This window comes from Onthophagus taurus, chromosome 6 (genome assembly GCF_036711975.1).
Source record: "Onthophagus taurus isolate NC chromosome 6, IU_Otau_3.0, whole genome shotgun sequence".
Classification (NCBI taxonomy): domain Eukaryota; kingdom Metazoa; phylum Arthropoda; class Insecta; order Coleoptera; family Scarabaeidae; genus Onthophagus; species Onthophagus taurus.
The window spans coordinates 2,596,245-2,615,904 of record NC_091971.1 but is presented as its reverse complement, the minus strand read 5'-3'; the positions used below and the strand labels follow the sequence as shown (position 1 = coordinate 2,615,904).

The following is a 19,660-nucleotide window of genomic DNA, read 5'->3' as shown; positions in this document are numbered from 1 at the left end:
ACTTCCGCACTTAATAAATAATAACCCCCGCACGCATAACGATAAATTAAGTAAAATTATGAGAATCAAAGAAGGAAAACGACAACAATGAAATTATTTTTATTTCCCAATTGAATCGTGGTAATATTTTATGTTCCACAATTACGAATAATTTATATAAAAAATATGAATTGCAAAACTTTTTTTTGTGCACTATACCATTTCTAAAGTAAATGTTCATATTGGATTGGATTCTTTGTTAAAAACAGACGCATCAGAACGATAACTCTCCCCCAACAGAGGGATCGTTGCTTAGTAACGATCGAGATCCACCTGCGAGAGGAAACCTAAAAGCATCGACTGGTGCTCTTTGAAATGAAATTGTTGGGTAGAAATGGCAAAAGATTTCAAAATATATTTCACATGTCGCGTGTGTTCGGTGCAGTCACGAACTCACGACTAATCGGAGAAATTCCGGGAACGTATGCAATCGTAACTTTTGAGATTTTTCATTCGCTCGAGGAAAGGACCTTTTTCACGTCGAACATCTTCCCCGACTTCTTTTAAACTTTCATTAGTCATTTAATGCGACAGTCGTGTGAACTTGTATTCTGAAAAACATTGTAAGTTTGAAGCTTTCACTTTAAGTTCTTTCAGTGAATAAAAAAAGTAATATAAAGGGGAAACGTTAAAGAAAAATATCTTTTTATTAGTTTAATAAAAAAAATTACCAGTGTTGTTTGTGTAGCGGTATGTTTAGGATCGGGTAGTCCATTTATAATTGGCACTTCACCATTTTGGAAGCTCTGTGGCGGTGGAATCGTATCATTCCTATTTGGCAACTGAGTCAAAGGGAAATATTTCTGCCTGTTTCCATTTCTCTTTCCAGAATGCGCAGGAGATACCCTACTAATTAAAAAAAAACGAAATAGTTTTTGAATCTCTTTGTTTCTAAACAAGCTTACTTTGAGAACAAAGAGGCTATAATTTTTTGAGCCTCCTCTGGTGGGGGCGGGAAATCATCGGGGTCTTCGGGACGGATCATAGCGTCCTCCTGGTGGACGGGAACCTCGGTTAGAGCGTTGAACTGCAGGTTAAACTTGGCCTTTCGGCCGTTCATGCTGTTGTAGCCGTCGTCCTCCGATTGGTGCCCGAGCGACGGGCTCTCGTCGTCAGGCGTCGAAGACACATTTCCGGTGCCCGAGGGGTCTTTTGCTTGATTCGAGGATCCGGAAATTTGCTGCGGTCAATCGTTTTTAATAGGGGTATAGGTCTTTACGGTCTTCCACTTACGTTGGACACTTGGTTCGCGTTCTCTACGTCGTCAAACTCTGATAACACACTATCCAGGAGCTCGATTGATCTTTGAACGTCATCCGATCCACTGAAACAAAAAAAAATCATTATTATAATTTATTTATTGAAAATAATAAATAAAATTCGAACTCGTCGTATTGATATTTTGGTATTGACGAGAATTTTATTTGATTATGATTTATAGCCCACGTACAAAAAAAAAGCGACCATTATATAAAAGTTCGATTCGTGGTTCGAATTTAATTCCGTTTTTGTGGTTTTTCCCATTTGGTGATTTGCAAATTGAAACGGACGAGAATCAATCATATGCAGGTAATGGAAATGGTGCTCAGTTCATTAGGTTCTAAACCGCTTTAGCGAGAATAACTTTGTGGATGAGGGACGTTTTAAGCCCCCACAGCATCAATAATCAGTTATATTAAATCATATTAAAACATAAATTGCATAATAATAGTATTCAGTTATAAATTATATTGTTGGATTAGATCAAAGACGGTAAAATCTAAGAGGACTGTTTTTAGTTCATTAATTTTTACGGTTAAAGCCGAATGTTTCTAGTTCTAGGTCTAATGTTAGTTCTACTTATAGTTCAATAAAATAAATATACAAAAGGATCGGGTCTAATCTGAACTGTCTTAGACTACAGGAGGATCTTGACTACTGTCGCCTCAACAAACTTTACCTAAATTATGACAAATGCCAAATATTTTCATTTACTTGGAAACGTTATCCTCTTAACTTTCCTTACAACTTTAACGGTACTGCTATCCGGTCTACGGATAAAGTAAAAGATCTTGGCATTATATTCAGAGTTTCTGAACTTGAAGGATTTTCTGAATTTTGGGACATTTCTGTACGTTGCGGGGTTTCTGCATTTGAAGGCATTTCAGAAGTTTAGACGTTTCTGTACTTTGTAATATTTGAGGTGTATCTGATTCAATTCTTTCCGAAATTTCTAATTTTTTAGCTAACTTATTGCTTGAATCAGTGACACTTTGACATTATCAGATTTAATTTCTTAAGTAATGTTTCGGTAGGTTCGATCTGTTCCGTTACTGATTCAAATATTTTCAAGCTGGAGCTTGATTCAATAACTTGCGTAGTAAAATTAACTTTGATCTCTTCAGCAACTAAAGTGGTTGGAATTTCAGAATTTTCGGTACTAATTCTTAGCATTTCTAATTTAGCCGTTTCAATTGGTGAAGAGTCTGATGAAGTATCACTTACACTTTCAGTGGTTTGACCGATCAAGTTCTCAACTGTTTGAACTGGGGTTGTGTTTTTTTTTGTAATTTGGTGGTGTGATTCAAGTTCTCGGTTTCAATTGAATTTCCAGTTAAGTTTATGATTTTAGCTTCTGGATTAATCGATGAAGTAACGGAACTAGTTGTAGTTGGAGCAGAAGTTGTTGCAATAATAGTTGTTGTAATAGAAGTTGTTGAAGCAGAAGTGGTTGGAAAAAGTGGAAGAAAAGGTAGTTTTTGGCGAGACTACAACTAAATCGGTACTGGGCGTAGGAGAGATCGATTTCGAGATAGCTAATAGTTGGGAAATACTGCGTTGTTGGTCAGTTTCTTCGTTTAAGAGTTCCTTGACGACACCTAAGGTGTTAACCTTTATCAAAACTCGCCATTAATTCAAATTCTTAATTCTTATAACCAGGGATATGATCATGTATCTCTCTTTGACGTTTCTTTACACTCTTTTCGAGACTGGGTTGGGTTGGGTTGCTAGTTGTTGCTAGTTCTAGATCTATTGTTGATTTTAGTTTCACACTAGCACTGTTACTAGAACTAACGCTATACATAGAACTAGAATCAGTTGGGTTTAGCCGCACGTCTCCAAAGACGGCTAAACCCGAATGATTCTAGTTCTAGGCCTAGTGTTAGTTCTAGTTTTACACTAGCACTATCATTAGTTTATCACTAGTTTTAGTTCTAGCACCAAAACTAACACTAGACCTAGAACTAGAAACATTCGGGGTACGTCTTTAAAGACAGTTAAACCCGAATGTCTCTAGTTCTAGGTCTACTCTTAGTTCAATAACAATATACAGCAACCTAGCACTGAATCACAGCCTCACTGCGAGTACTACTTTTAGTTCAATAAAAAAATACAACAATCTAGCACTGAATAACAACTAAAACTACAACTACATACCGTCCTTGATTTATACATCGTGTACACAACTTGGGGAATATACCGATTTTATACATATTGTGGGTTATAAATTATTTATTATTGATTTTTGTTTACATTACGATTAGGTGTGTTATCTTTATCGAAAATATTATCAGGTTCAAGTTCGTTGTGGGAAAAAAACATTAAATGTTTAGATTTAAGGTTTGGTCTATCGGAAAGTCTATTGTATTGGTAACAACATCTCAACAACCTCCACGTAAGTACGTATTTGTGTCGCGTAGGACAAACTTGAAACCTGCGAGAGCAACAAGTTTTCGCTCGATTTCGGCGAAAAATTCTCCGGCCATTTGTGTTGGAATGTAGGTCAGTTGGGACGCGACAGCGCAGGGCCGCACCGGAAATTTTCGGAATCATACAGAATCAGATAAATTGATGATGGTGTCAGATTTCTTTTTACGTGTAAAGGAACGAAAACGTTTTGACTCTTTAAATCGAATTTCTTTTTAATTAAAAATTAAATAAATTTTAGATATTTTTTTATGAAGTCTTAGATTTTTAATTTAAAGTTTTTTCGAAACGTTTTTGATGACATTATCACGAAATTACATTAAAACTAGAAATCGTTGAGGTGAAATAAAGTTAATTGATAATAAATACGGTCCTGAAATATCGACCATCCTGCAGTTGCAGCAAGAATAAACAGTAAAACCCTGTCCTGCGAAATGCTGGGTTATAAATCACACCAGGTTTAAATTCAATGTCCCATACCCTGGAATGTCGCGTAAACAATATTTATTAATTGCACTATTTTTAATACAACCACACACAGAACTATAATATAACTGTTTGCGGTTTATCACCCTCTCTCTCTCTATCTCTTTGCGAAATATTGTAGTTGGAGTATTCTCAAGTGAAATCAAAATCTAAATTACCACGATTAGATTCAGAGACATTGCCGTATCGTGAGAGGGACAATCCGGTTTGGGAATCTTGGCTCTTTAATGACGCTAATTAAACGTGCGGCGGAATTGTAATATGGTCTAGGAGACGAGGATCCCACCTGCCCGTTTGTGCAAACATTGATAATTGCTTTCGGCGGGGACGTATTAACTACCACATTGCTCTGATGCATTATCGAGAAATTAATCAAAGTTACGTAATTGCTACCGGAGTTGCTTCAGTTTAATTTAAATTCGACGGAGATTATCGCTAAAAGCCTTTTTTTTAATAAAAAAAAATTATTTTATCTTAGATAATTAACAAAAATCACTCTAGATGTCTGCATACAAGATCTTTCATGTCAAGTTTACAAAACCACAACAAAAAACGAGACACGATTTTTATTCTTTTTTTGCGAATGTCGCGTGTGAAATATTTATCAGTGGGGGTGCTCAAAAAAAGAAATGGGACTAAATGGAAATGGAGTCATAAAAAATAACCTACACACGTTGGATATAGCGGTTTTTTTTTAATCATATGTCACGAATAAAGTGTATATCTCATAACCAAAAAAAAAGGAATCTATTCTGTAATTGTTTCAACTTAAACTGTTTAGTTGATAGAATTGAATCTCAACCCCAATGGAGTTCGAGTGAATTCCTAGTGTTACTAGAACTAATACTATACATAGAACTAGAATCATTCGGGTTTACCCGTCTTGAGAGACGTGCGGCTAAACCCGAATGATTCTAGTTCTAGGTCTAGGGTTAGTTCTAGTTTTACACTAGCACTATCACTAGTTTATCACTAGTTTTAGTTCTAGCACCAAAACTAACACTAGATCTAGAACTAGAAACATTAGGGTTTAGCCGTACGTCTTTAAAGGCGGATAGGTCTAGAATGTTTCTAGTTCTAGGTCTAGTGGTTCAATAAAAATATACAGCAACCTAGCACTGCATCACAATTAAAACTAGAACTAACACTAGATCTAGAACTAGAAAGTTTCTGAAGACGCACGGCTAAACCCGATTATTTCTAGTTCTAGATCTAGTGTTACTTCTAGTTTTACACTAGCACTGTTACTATGTAGAACTAACACTATACATAGAACTAGAATCATTTGGGTTTAGCAGCACGTCTCCAAAGACGGCTAAAGCCGAATAATTCTAGTTCTAGGTTTAGTGTTAGTTCTAGTTTTACACTAGCACTAACACTATACAGAGAACTAGAATTATTTGGGTTTAGCCGCATGTCTTCAAAGACGGCTAAACCCGAATGATTCTAGTTCTACGTCTAGTGTTAGTTCTAGTTTTACATAGCACTATCACTAGTTTTAATTCTACCATCAAAACTAACACTACACCTAGAACTAGAAACATTCGACTTTAGCCGTACGTCTTTAAAGACGCCTAAACCCGATTGTTTCTAATTCTAAGTCTAGTGTTAGTTTTGGTGCTAGAACTAAAACTAGAACTAACACTAGAGCTAGAACTAGAAACATTCGACATTAGCCGTACGTCTTTAAATACGGCTAAACCCGAATGTCTCTAGTTCTAGATCTAGTGTTAGTTCAATAAAAATATACAACAACCTAGCACTAAATCACAATTAAAACTAGAACTAACACTATACATAGAACTAGAATCATTCGGGTTTACCTGTCTTGAGAGACGTGCGGCTAAACCCGAATGATTCTAGTTCTAGGTCTAGGGTTAGTTCTAGTTTTACACTAGCACTATCACTAGTTTATCACTAGTTTTAGTTCTAGCACCAAAACTAACACTAGATCTAGAACTAGAAACATTAGGGTTTAGCCGTACGTCTTTAAAGACGGATAGGTCTAGAATGTTTCTAGTTCTAGGTCTAGTGGTTCAATAAAAATATACAGCAACCTAGCACTGCATCACAATTAAAACTAGAACTAACACTAGATCTAGAACTAGAAAGTTTCTGAAGACGCACGGCTAAACCCGATTATTTCTAGTTCTAGATCTAGTGTTAGTTCTAGTTTTACACTAGCACTGTTACTATGTAGAACTAACACTATACATAGAACTAGAATCATTTGGGTTTAGCAGCACGTCTCCAAAGACGGCTAAAGCCGAATGATTCTAGTTCTAGGTTTAGTGTTAGTTTTAGTTTTACACTAGCACTAACACTATACAGAGAACTAGAATCATTTGGGTTTAGCCGCACGTCTCCAAAGACGGCTAAACCCGAATGATTCTAGTTCTACGTCTAGTGTTAGTTCTAGTTTTACATAACACTATCACTAGTTTTAATTCTAGCATCAAAACTAACACTACACTTAGAACTAGAAACATTCGGGTATAGCCGTCTTTAAAGACGTACGGCTAGAAAAATATTCTAGTGTTAGTTTTGGTGCTAGAATTAAAACTAGAACTAACACTAGAGCTAGAACTAGAAACATTCGACATTAGCCGTACGTCTTTAAAGACGGCTAAACCCGAATGTCTCTAGTTCGAGGTCTAGTGTTAGTTCAATAAAAATATACAACAACCTAGCACTGAATCACAATTAAAACTAGAACTAACACTACACCTAGAACTAGAAATACACTTTAAAAAACTTTCTTTTTTAATTATTTCAACTTAAACTGTTTATTTGATAGAATTGAATCTCAACGCCAATGGAGTTCGAGTGAACATAATTCTCAGAGAATTCGCATTCTAAATGTGCGGCTACCGCAAAGGCCAGATTAAAGCTTCAGCGGGAGTCGTCCGACACTTCTTCGCCCGAGCTTTGCCTCATTTCCAGGTCATCGCCTACGAAAAGGAGATCTGCTTGGACGAACGAATCTCTTCCTCTTGATAGATAGCAGGGGTGGTGGAAGAGCTCATTTTCATCGTTATTAAATTGTTACTTTGCGGAAAACCCTTTGAACTCTATCCTAACTAAAACTTTTTTTTCGTCTCTTTCATTAATATTATGATCAAAACCATTTTAATAATGTATTATGGATGTAGTAATGTAATAATTTCGATTTCGTGTGTAACATTATGTTTTGTAAATCGATACAGATGGATTTAGTGACCTTAATAAGGGTTGTTATTCCCCTAATGGTTTTGTGTTCTGGGTAATAGGATTATGCTGGAAGATGTGTTTCGTGTCAAGTAAACATCAAAGTTAACCGAATAATTTCAAAAAATGTAACTTTTTTGTCAACCTATAAAACTGTTTGAGGTAATGAGTTTCTTAGGGGGGAAGAAATTTAATAATTATCCTTCTTATTAAAGAGGGAGAGAAAGTTTAAGGTTTTCCACGATGAGGGTAATCGTGGTAATTTGTCTGCTCTTCAAATTAGCAACGACTCTGGACTTTCGTCTGCCACTACGACAAATATTTGCTCACCCCGAAGGGATAGGAAAGGAGTTGGGGGTATGGAACTTCGCTATCTCTCAGCAAATTTCGAAACTCCCGGACTTCTAGACCCACGTACTCGGGCAATTAGTTGATCCAGGAGGTACCTTATCTGCATAGTATTCTCCACGAAAAGCTTTATAGCGTATAATCATGGTTGTCATGCGGTTTCTTTTTTTATTGAAAAGCTTTTGACTGCAATAAAACCAACGAGTCTGATCCGGTCGTAGTCGACAAATGACGCAAGCGATTTCACGGCGAGCTTTCCAGAACAATAATACGATAAGCCAGCGTGTTTTTGTTCGTACTAACAATGGATACGCCTCGGTTCTCTCCCTACACGCAAACAGTTTCGAGGACGTTCTCATCGACATGCAGCTTGTGCTAGTGTCAGCTTTAGCCCAGATTTTCAACGATCGGATTTCGAAAAACCCCTACGGCTCGTTTATGCAACCGAACTGAATATACCTTCCTTTAATATACCTAATATTGCAACCGTTATTACAGCAGGAAAATATTTTTGAATTTAAATATAAACAACTCGGTTTTATCCATATGTTAGTTCACTGAAGATATTAAGATATAAATTAGGTATATTTTAGTATTACGATGAGTGAGACATAGAGTAAATTGATCCAATCAGATAATTGGGTTTTATCATGATCGTTCTGATTCCTTCATCTATGGATGGTTCCAAAAACAAGGATATAAATAAACCAAGTGGAAGGGTCGGTTCCATTATCCGATCGTCGATTCTCCTCACGAAGCAAAAAAGCAGAAAACAAAGTCGCCCGGGGACACCACCGCCTGTAGCAGTATGGACATGTGGGAATGGGAGAGACAGCCTTTATTCCTGCTGCGAACGAATATCGACCAATGATGCCCATAAATTCTTGCACGATCTTCCATTTCGCGACCGTCCGTCAAACTTGATACAGAACCGAATGAAATTGACCATGATTCACGCTTGTTTTATATTCCACGACAAGGTGACATATTTCAAAAATCACACGCATATCATTTTTATGGTTATAGAAATTCCCCATTGAAAAAGTTAAATTGTTTAACAATTTTTTTAACCAAAGAAATTTTCTATTCTTCATTTGGGGCGATAAATTTCATTACAAGCGACGTGTTCCGTAATATACAGAGATCCGGAGCTGTCATACAATAGCTGCCCATTACGGTTGGTGACCTAAATTACCGGCGAGTGGTTAGCTGAGTTGCGTCCAGGATAAAATTGGGTCACACCAGGACTCTATACCCAACAAACTGTTCTCCCGGTTATATACAGCCCCACCCCACCCATTTCATTGCGTTAGTATCGTGATTATGTTAAATTATCCGATGAGATTGCCTTTTTCCTCTCCCTCTTACAACCAGTATCTCTAGAGCTTAAGAATAAATTCAATGGGAACTTTCATCAAATACAACCAGTTACACATGGTTTACGTTTTACAATTTTAAAGGGTCGATGCTCTATTCTCTATTCCATTTGAAAATTGGGTCGCGAGCTTTCATTTCACTCTTTGTTATTTTTCCATTTGTCTCCATTAAAACAAAATTCCCGATTTGTATTTGGCGTTGTTTACTGAAAATTGAAATGATACGAGTTTTATAATTTTAATTTTTCAATTTTAATGTAGGCAAAAAGCATATAAACGAATTTCAAGCAAATGGAAAAACGAACTAAGAGGATTAAAAACTAGAGAAAACTTCGAAACGTGTGAAACTTCTTTAATCGAATTCCACAATTAGCTTCAGTTAACGTTATTACACTTTTACCATGGATATTCGTGATGTTGAAAAAGTTTTGAAAACGATATTAAATTTCGTAGGAAAGTTTAAGGTTGAGGTAGATTGGGTTGAATTTTTGAATTCTTTTAATACTAAATTAGCCCTGTTAGAGTTGGGGGAGGTGCGTATATTAAACTTTTATACCGCGAGGGTAAATTATACGAAGCTGCTGCAAAATGAACAGTAAAACCATTAGGGGGCGGCTCGTCGTAACGGTACACATGGGGCCGTAAAATGCATACCGCTGGAGATTTTAAATGGACGTAACAGAGACTCTACTTTAGTTCAAACCAATTTTCCTAACCGCAAATTGCAAACACGACGGTTATTTTATGAAATATATGAAATTCCGTATATATCATCACAGCATGTTTATTTTATTTTTTAATTCATTAATTATTTTTAAAAGTTTGGTAAGAGTGGTTCAATAGGTCAAGACTGGATAGCACCTATAAATGGTATTGAGATTCTATCAAAGCGGGCATGATACAAAACATTTAATAAACTTGATGACTTCGGTAAATTTTGTGTCATTGGGTATTCTTTGTTAATCGACTAGCGTTCTTTATTAGTCATTTACGAGTTTATGCGTGATTTGGTATTTAAGAACACATCAGGCTACCACCTGTTTAAAATTCTAATTTTAATTTTCACATAATTTTCGAGAAAAAAATCGCTATGTTGACAAAGTTCGCGCTAACAAGAAAGCCGTGGATCCGAAAATTTTCAAATTAACATATGTTATGTAGAAATGTTCAGTGATTACAACAAATTTTGTCGCAATTTTTTTTATTGAACGGTTGCGAAGATATAGATCTCTAAAGTGAGGGGCCTTGACTTTTTGCACGGATAGTAGAGGACTCACAGAGCTCCAGATCGCTGGCAGAAAGTATTAGATGACTGACAAAGAAAAAAACCTAGACGAATAACAAAGAATACCTTGTAAGTTGCAGATAATACCACAATACTAGATAAAATGAGAAAAGATTGGAAAAAATTAGATACTTCATAAAAGATGACTAGCAGAGACAGGACGTCGCGCCTTATTTCTTTATGTAGGTAAGAAAAAGGCGCGACGTAGGGTCTGGAACGCAGCATCTGTTCCGATTGGACGGCACCCTCCTCTCTCCTCATAGCTTACTTCTGGCCTTGACTTTTTGCACGGATAGTAGTATTCTCTGCCGGTCGTCCAGTATTCATTGCCAATAATCTAAGGTTTTCTGCCATTCCTTTAGATTACGTCTAGGATCTTCGTATTCGTCAGTAAGCTGGTATCCCATTATTTTTGTTGTTCTTTCTTCTGTTATTTAGAATTTTCTGCCAATCAGTTAATATTGTTTGTCTGCCATCTGGATTCTTCTGCCATTCGTTTGACATCTAATATTAGCATTATTCGTTAGTCTTCTGATATTCTTTTTATGTGTCAGGTTATCTCTGCATTCATATGGTATTCTCGGTGAATTAGTCATTCGCGCCAGCACATGCTTTTATCATCATCTTTTAGCATATTCTGTCATTTCATGATATTATATACCGGTCATCTAGTATTTTTTGTCCGTCATTTGGTATTTTTGCCATTCATCTAGAGTTCCCTGTTAATCATCGAGTAGCTTATGTTAGTCATAATGAATTCATATCATTCTTTACCAATGACACAAAGTTCTCTACTAGTAGTCCTCTAGTATTCTGTCTTAGTCATCTGCTATCACTAACTATAACCTTAGGTTTTTTGGCGATCATCTGGATCAGTAGAATTCTTAGTTAGTTCTAGTGTATTTTTTTCTCTGCCAGTATTTCGGGTATACGTAGGAACTTTAGCTGTATACTTAAATTTAGCCTCAACTTTTTAGTCTCAAATATTACTTAATTAGTATATCATACAAGATTTGACTAGAATTAGAATTATAGAAAAAGTGTTCAAGATTTGTTAAGTTACTTTTAACAACAAAGATCTGAGTTGATCTTTTTTAATGTAACGTTCAGTAAATACCTAAACTTTCCTTATTTCTGCTTTACATAAATAATACAATTTTGCTACAGGAATTCCATAGGATTAGTGATGCTAGATTAACGAGTTAATGGACGATGACAATTCCGTCGACCGTTTAACGTGGCTATATTTTAGGAGTTTTTGTAAGAACTTTCTAAGATTCTACAAGTGAATAAATCTTTAATTTCTTAAAATAAATATCCGGATAACTAAACTTTTTAAAGTCATATCAAATTATTGTATTAATTATCACAACATTGTATTTAACTTGGATTTTTTTCATTAAAGCCCCACTACACCAAATTGAAGCTGTAGTAGGGGGTTTAATAAGACATTTAGCGGTCAACAAAAGAGAAACATGACGTCGGTATCAAACTTAGCAGAAAGTCATCTTTGTTAGCAGCTGTAACGAACTTCGCCGGCAAACATGTTTACGGGATAGTTGCCCCATTGTATCGCCGTTTGGCGACGGCAAAACGTCCGTTCATTGTGCCGTTTCCTGCGAGGCACAATGGACCTGGTTCTTCAACGATGGAGGGGATGAATTTCGAGTTGCCAATCTTCGTATTTTTTATACTGTAGGCGGGAAATAGTTCCAGCAAACAAGGTTTGTTCGTAGAAAGACATTGATTGCATGTCACTGATTGATGTTTATCCATTTATTCGTTAGTACTGCGAATGACAGATTTGCGCCGAATTGTTCAAGGTAGGTCATCGAACTTAAAATGAAATTCAATTACTAAAGTAAACATCCTCTAATTTTTTTTTAAACAAAAACTACTCTTCAACTTGTCTTTTTCAATGTTCGGTGTGAGAGATGGAGGACAAAAAAAGCCTGTTTCCTCCCGACTCGACACAAATTTACTACGGCAGGAAAAGGGTTGGGGAGGAAACCGGCGATTACTCGGATCGATCTCTCGGTAGGATTTTCCACATGAAAAGTGGCTTGGTGCAGCGGCTTAAATAATCCACCATCTCTCGATGGAAGGATATCCATGGTTGAGTGCCTCCAGACCAGGATCAAAAGGATCCGCGAAAATCCGAAGTAATTACAAGAAAATCAATGCCCAGACGTCGAAAACTGGACGAAACCCTCTCGTTTCTCAAGTTTTTCCTAAGTAGTTCTTGGAGTCCATCACTCAAACTTTGAGATCCAAACGTGGCCTCGAGGGGCGATCAACATGTTCCAAATCCTCTGCATCACCTAAAGTCCTGTCTAAATCTCTCTTCTCCGGCATTTCAGTTTCTCTGGCTATCTCTTTTTTTTTGTATTCGCCTCGAGATTTTTTCCTTTTTTTTTTCGGCTTTTCCAACACCATCCAAACGACGACACGTGTCTATTCCGGAGGGAACTTACGAACAACGTCCTTGCGAAATGTCTCCGTAGGGAGTTAAAATTGTTCTATATTGTGAATAGTATCCCTTAGGTATAATTTTTAAAGAATATATCTTAGAAAAAAATATTAATATAAATGTTATAAAACTAGAAAGTTTCGGGTTAAGCCGTGCGTCTTCAGATTTCCTATCGATATTTAACTATTAATTTTTAATTCACACTGTATAAAGATTATGTTGTCGGTAATAGAGATTTTATAAACATTATAATTTTCTTCTTATAACTCTTCCATTATCTTAATCGTAGTGGCGGTTTTTGTTCTATTTATTAACGCAGGAAACAAGGGAACGATAAAACAACTAAAACAGAAAAAGATAACGAGCTCTTAACGCGCCAATAAAGCCTTCAAAACAAGACCTCTAACAAGAACGAACATAAAAGGATGAATAATGGAATAAATCCGTTAAAAGATATGCTGTTGCTAACGTCGAGAAGTATAAAAATCAGTTACTCGAGTTTTCATTGAACAAGCTCACATGTCAATGTCAACTGGTGAAGACAAAACAAAATTAAGGTCAACTCTTACGTACTTGGACCTGCAATGACTCATGCAGAATATGAAATTAATAAATATACGCACCCCGTGTTCATGATGAAAGTTATTTTTAGCACGTAACTCGTTCGGTTTGTTATAATCACATAGCGCACGGATTGTATTTTAAATGCATTCTTTTTTTATTATTATAGTTACTATATTTATTTCTGCACAAGTGTTATTTTGCAGCCGTTACGTCTGAGACGCGTTTAAAAAGTATTACACAATGTGTTTTGGTAGCTGCACAGTAGGGAGAGAGCGACATATGGGTGTCCTTGACATCGGAACCTGTCAGGACTGGCTGCGGCAAAGAACAGAGGGTACAACAGAGATGACTCATTTTTTTCTGTCTGTGACCGTTCCCGTGAACTGATGACGTGAACGGATTTAGGGGTTTGTTGTTTATGGGGACTGTTTAAGTAGGGATTTGTTCGTCTCTCATTTCTGTATACGAAGGTTTAGAAGATTTGGAATGACCGCGAAAGGAAATAAAAACAAAAACGTGGCCTGGATATATCGCATTGATGTCGAGATATGAGTATTTTTGGAGAATGTGTAGTTATGAAAGAGAGCGAGAAAAGAGAGGACTTTGTATCGTTGTACTCTTGGCAACGATTCAAGGAAGTTTTAAAGATATTTATTATAAGGTGTCTTACGGGTTGGGATGGGGCAATTTATAATTTGTCGCGGCTATTTAATTTTATTATGTCTGACAGGAAAAGGCAGAAAATGTTTTATGTTCCTCGTATAATTAAGACATTTATCATAACAATTATTGCTCTTGCTTGAAAAAGTTATATTGACAATTAGTTTTTGAAATATGCAATAAATTTGTAGATAATCCTCAGTTGCAGCTGATCATGTCAAAATCAATAATAATTTATCGATACAGATTAGTGAGTATCAATAGATCCACACCCCTTTTTGGCACTAATCTTCCCTTCTAAAAGTCGTGCCCTCGCTTTTCCCTAGGGGATTTTCATTGTTTGGCTCGGTAATAAAGCCGTTATATTCAGCCGACTACCTCCCCCTGAAATGATTAATACCTCATAGAAATCCCACTACTTTGTTTCTCTCGGTGCCAAGATTAAAAACGATTTGAACAAAAAAAAAACAACAAAAGATTTTTCGTCAACTATTAATCTTCTGGGTAAGATTCAGATCTCGTCCTCGTAGTGCAACATATTCCGTTAACATGCCCCACCTTAATATCATCAATTTCGCATAAAGGCCGTCTTGGGCATCTATTAAATAGTTTCACCTACACACTGACGTTATCTGAAAGGTGATTTATGAGATGCGCGTTTAGTTTAGAGACAGGTTTGCTTTAGGAGCGGTTTAATTGATGGTTTTTACTCACTTGGGTAATTTGTTTAATGTCGATATATACAAGGGATAAACTGTAGTAATACAATAATGTATCTTTTATAATTCTTTTGAGACATAAACTGAAGTTTGAAAAACAAACTTTAGTTATTATACGCTTTTTTAGTAACCGTATATTTTGAGTAACTTTAAGAATTCCTGAAAAATCGATTTCTTAGGAAATTGTTATGGAATCATCACCAATTACTAACTAAAGCATCTATTTTCCAGTGATCAAGTCCATTTTGAAATGTCACTCTTAGTTCTTGAGATATAAATTATTGGCGTTAATTAGAAATTTTAACCATATATTTTGAATAACTTTAAAAATTCCTGAAAAATCGATTTCTTAGGAAATTGTTATGGAATCATCACCAATTACTAATTAAAGCATGTACTTTCCAGTGATCAAGTCCATTTTGAAATATCACTCTTAGTTCTTGAGATATAAATTACTGGAGTTAATTAGAAATCTAAACCGTATATTTTGAGTAGCTTTAAAAATTCCTGAAAAATCGATTTCTTAAGAAATTTTTATGGAATCATCACCAATTACTAATTAAATCATCTAATTTCCAGTGATCAAATCCATTTTGAAATATCACTCTTAGTTCTTGAGATATAAATTACTGGAGTTAATTAGAAATCTTAACCGTATATTTTGAGTAGCTTTAAAAATTCCTGAAAAATCGATTTCTTGAGAAATTTTTATGGAATCATCACCAATTACTAATTAAATCATCTACTTTCCAGTGATCAAGTCCATTTTGAAATATCACTCTTAGTTCTTGAGATATAAATTACTGGAGTTAATTAGAAATTTTAACCATATATTTTGAATAACTTTAAAAATTCCTGCAAAATCGATTTCTTGGAAAATTGTTATGGAATCATCACCAATTACTAATTAAAGCATCTATTTTCCAATGATCAAGTCCATTTTGAAATGTCACTCTTAGTTCTTGAGATATAAATTACTGGAGTTAATTAGAAATCTTAACCGTATATTTTGAGTAACTTTAAAAATTCCTGCAAAATCGATTTCTTGGAAAATTGTTATGGAATCATCACCAATTACTAATTAAAGCATCTATTTTCCAGTGATCAAGTCCATTTTGAAATATCACTCTTAGTTCTTGAGATATAAATTACTGGAGTTAATTAGAAATTTTAACCATATATTTTGAATGACTTTAAAAATTCCTGCAAAATCGATATCTTGGAAAATTGTTATGGAATCATCACCAATTACTAATTAAAGCATCTATTTTCCAGTGATCAAGTCCATTTTGAAATAACACTCTTAGTTCTTGAGATATAAATTACTGGAGTTAATTAGAAATTTTAACCATATATTTTGAGTAGCTTTAAAAATTCCTGAAAAATCGATTTCTTGAGAAATTTTTATGGAATCATCACCAATTACTAATTAAAGCATCTACTTTCCAGTGATCAAGTCTGTTTTGAAATATCACTCTTAGTTCTTGAGATATAAATTACTGGAGTTAATTAGAAATTTTAACCATATATTTTGAATAACTTTAAAAATTCCTGAAAAATCGATTTCTTCGAAAATTGTTATGGAATCATCACCAATTACTAATTAAAGCATCTATTTTCCAGTGATCAAGTCCATTTTGAAATGTCACTCTTAGATCTTGAGATATAAATTACTGGAGTTAATTAAAAATCTTAACCGTATATTTTGAGTAGCTTTAAAAATTCCTGAAAAATCGATTTCTTGAGAAATTTTTATGGAATCATCACCAATTACTAATTAAAGCATCTATTTTCTAGTGATAAAGTCCATTTTGAAATATCACTCTTAGTTCTTGAGATATAAATTACTGGAGTTAATTAGAAATTTTAACCATATATTTTGAATAACTTTAAAAATTCCTGAAAAATCGATTTCTTCGAAAATTGTTATGGAATCATCACCAATTACTAATTAAAGCATGTATTTTCCAGTGATCAAGTCCATTTTGAAATATCACTCTTAGTTCTTGAGATATAAATTACTGGAGTTAATTAGAAATTTTAACCATATATTTTGAATAACTTTAAAAATTCCTGAAAAATCGATTTCTTCGAAAATTGTTATGGAATCATCACCAATTACTAATTAAAGCATCTACTTTCCAGTGATCAAGTCCATTTTGAAATATCACTCTTAGTTCTTGAGATATAAATTACTGGAGTTAATTAGAAATCTTATCCGTATATTTTGAGTAGCTTTAAAAATTCCTGAAAAATCGATTTCTTGAGAAATTTTTATGGAATCATCACCAATTATTAATTAAAGCATCTATTTTCCAGTGATCAAGTCCATTTTGAAATGTCACTCTTAGTTCTTGAGATATAAATTACTGGAGTTAATTAGAAATTTTAACCGTATATTTTGAGTAACTTTAAAAATTCTTGCAAAATCGATTTCTTGGAAAATTGTTATGGAATCATCACCAATTACTAATTAAAGCATCTATTTTCCAGTGATCAAGTCCATTTTGAAATATCACTCTTAGTTCTTGAGATATAAATTACTGGAGTTAATTAGAAATTTTAACCATATATTTTGAATGACTTTAAAAATTCCTGTAAAATCGATTTCTTGGAAAATTGTGATGGAATCATCACCAATTACTAATTAAAGCATGTATTTTCCAGTGATCAAGTCCATTTTGAAATATCACTCTTAGTTCTTGAGATATAAATTACTGGAGTTAATTAGAAATCTTAACCGTATATTTTGAGTAGCTTTAAAAATTCCTGAAAAATCGATTTCTTGAGAAATTTTTATGGAATCATCACCAATTACTGATTAAATCATCTACTTTCCAGTGATCAAATCCGTTTTGAAATATAACTCTTATTTCATGAGATATAAATTACTGAAGGTTCAGTCTAAAGTGAAATACAATCTGAAACATTTTCATAGCGTGTATCACGAATAGCAAAAATTTTTGTTGTATACTATGAAAAAAAGCTCACTTAACAGTGCCATTAAACGCTATCGTAAAAGATAAACCGTTATCTCTTCAGCTGTTTTAAGTATTTTTACAAAATACTAAAATGATCGCGTGCGTTATTGTCGTTAAAACTTCCCATTCGAAAACGTTTTGTACGTCCATTTGGAAGGAACTGATTGAATGCAGATACCGGAATCCCGGAATCCGTTCGTCGTCGGATATGATGGATCCACGACGTTGGGACACATAAATTTCTGGAAATTAAATTCGAAGCGGGCGCAGAAAATGGTGGAGGCGTCGGAGATGGATATACATAGTACAGGTGTCGAGGAGAACGCACGTCGAATTTATTGCATGTACAAGTTGGAAATATTTACGGTGTGTGACGTGGCGACATCCAGCGGAAACTCGGAAACGACGCCTTTCCTCCCCTTTTTCAGCGGCGAACAGATAGAGGCTCGAGGCACATATTTACTTGTTTGCCGTACACCGAAAATATGTCGGTTTTTTACTTATTCATGCAGTATGTCGTGTTCTTGAATAAGAAACACCCGCGAAGCGTGAATATAAAATTATCTTGTTTACACTCAGTATGGTATAATTAAAAATTGCAATTTCTACGGAAATTAAAATTTATATTAAAAAAGGAGGAAGATTTTGTTCATATTTGAATGTGCCAAAAAAGTAATGTGAGCGCAAAAATAACAACATTTTGTCAGATCCAGAAAGTTTTACAACTGTTTAAATTACTTTTGCATGTTAATGGAAAAACAGCTTCTTTCATTGCAAGAAAAAAGGAATTGATCAAATGTAAGTTAAAAAAAATACTTGAATCGATTTTGTCATAATTCATTTTAAATGTTGTGATAATATGGTTTCAATGCTACTCAGCGCCCACTTTTATGAAAAACCGAAGGCGATTGGGGTGTTGCCAAATCCGTATCGCTACAGTCACCATAAAATTTTATTGAGCCGCCCCGTATACGAAGCTTTACCAGCTGCATTATTGGCACGAATCCCAACGTTTTTTTATATTAACATACTTACTCAGTGTTCGCGTGACTAGTTCTCCTTCTCAATGCCATACCAGCTCTAGCCATTTCCCCTAAAACAATAACAAAAAATATTTTACAATTCAAAAAATTAAAATTGTTTATTACTGATATAAGTATTAATAAAAAAAAGTTGTTATCATTATTCTGTTTACAAGCTGGCCCTTAGAAAAACATTTTATGAGAGACTGTCCCGGAGACCGGAAGGAATGGGGGAGGCAGAGATGAAAGGGTCCACCACAAAAACGCCTTGAAAACTGCCCTTGAATATTTCAAAAGGCTACCTAACAAGCTACGACAGAAAATTTCTTTTTCTTAAATGTTTTCTTTTTTTTGGTAAAACCCCACAGTTTTTCTATAGTCGCAGTTTTTTGTGCCATTATGACGTATCTAATTGAAAGTAAAGACGAGAAGTGACTTCTTGACCTCGTACTCTGGGGATCGTCAAAGAATCCAAAGAGTTCGGACATTTATAACTTAATTTTAAGTTGATACAATGACTCTCAGCTTTTGATTGTTTCGTGAGGCCAATTAGGTAGCAATGAAACGTAATTAAAAGTTATCTTGAAGTTGCCGTAACAAGAATGGCCCGCGGGGAGTTAGAAGCGGCTGTTATAGGCTTTGGTATCTTGAGAATCGAACGTCGTGTAAGTCTTAAAAGTTTTTTTTGTTAAAGTCCACTCAAATTTAAGTTATTTATGTACCAAATAAAAAAGGACTTCGTATATAACGGAGAAAATATTTTTAAGTCATACTATTAATATTATCTATTATGATCTATACTGATGTATTACATCA

At 34.8% G+C, this 19,660-nt stretch overlaps 1 protein-coding gene across 5 annotated transcripts in view; it reads right to left on the bottom strand.

Moving 5' to 3' along the window:
• LOC111424720 (uncharacterized) overlaps window positions 1-19,660 on the bottom strand; it is a 74,283-nt gene that overhangs the window by 10,319 nt on the left and 44,304 nt on the right. For 3 of the 5 annotated variants that reach the window (XM_071197108.1, XM_023058363.2, XM_023058361.2), the window contains 4 exons: window positions 18,858-18,915; window positions 1,273-1,363; window positions 945-1,219; window positions 711-888 (listed from right to left, as the gene is read on the bottom strand). In XM_071197108.1, coding sequence (XP_071053209.1) covers window positions 711-888; window positions 945-1,219; window positions 1,273-1,363; window positions 18,858-18,910 — 597 coding nt within the window. In that variant the 5' untranslated portion in view covers window positions 18,911-18,915. Of the gene's footprint in view, window positions 1-710; window positions 889-944; window positions 1,220-1,272; window positions 1,364-13,521; window positions 13,638-18,857; window positions 18,916-19,660 lie in introns of those variants that run through there. The other 2 variants (XM_023058365.2, XM_071197109.1) reach the window with 2 other exon arrangements.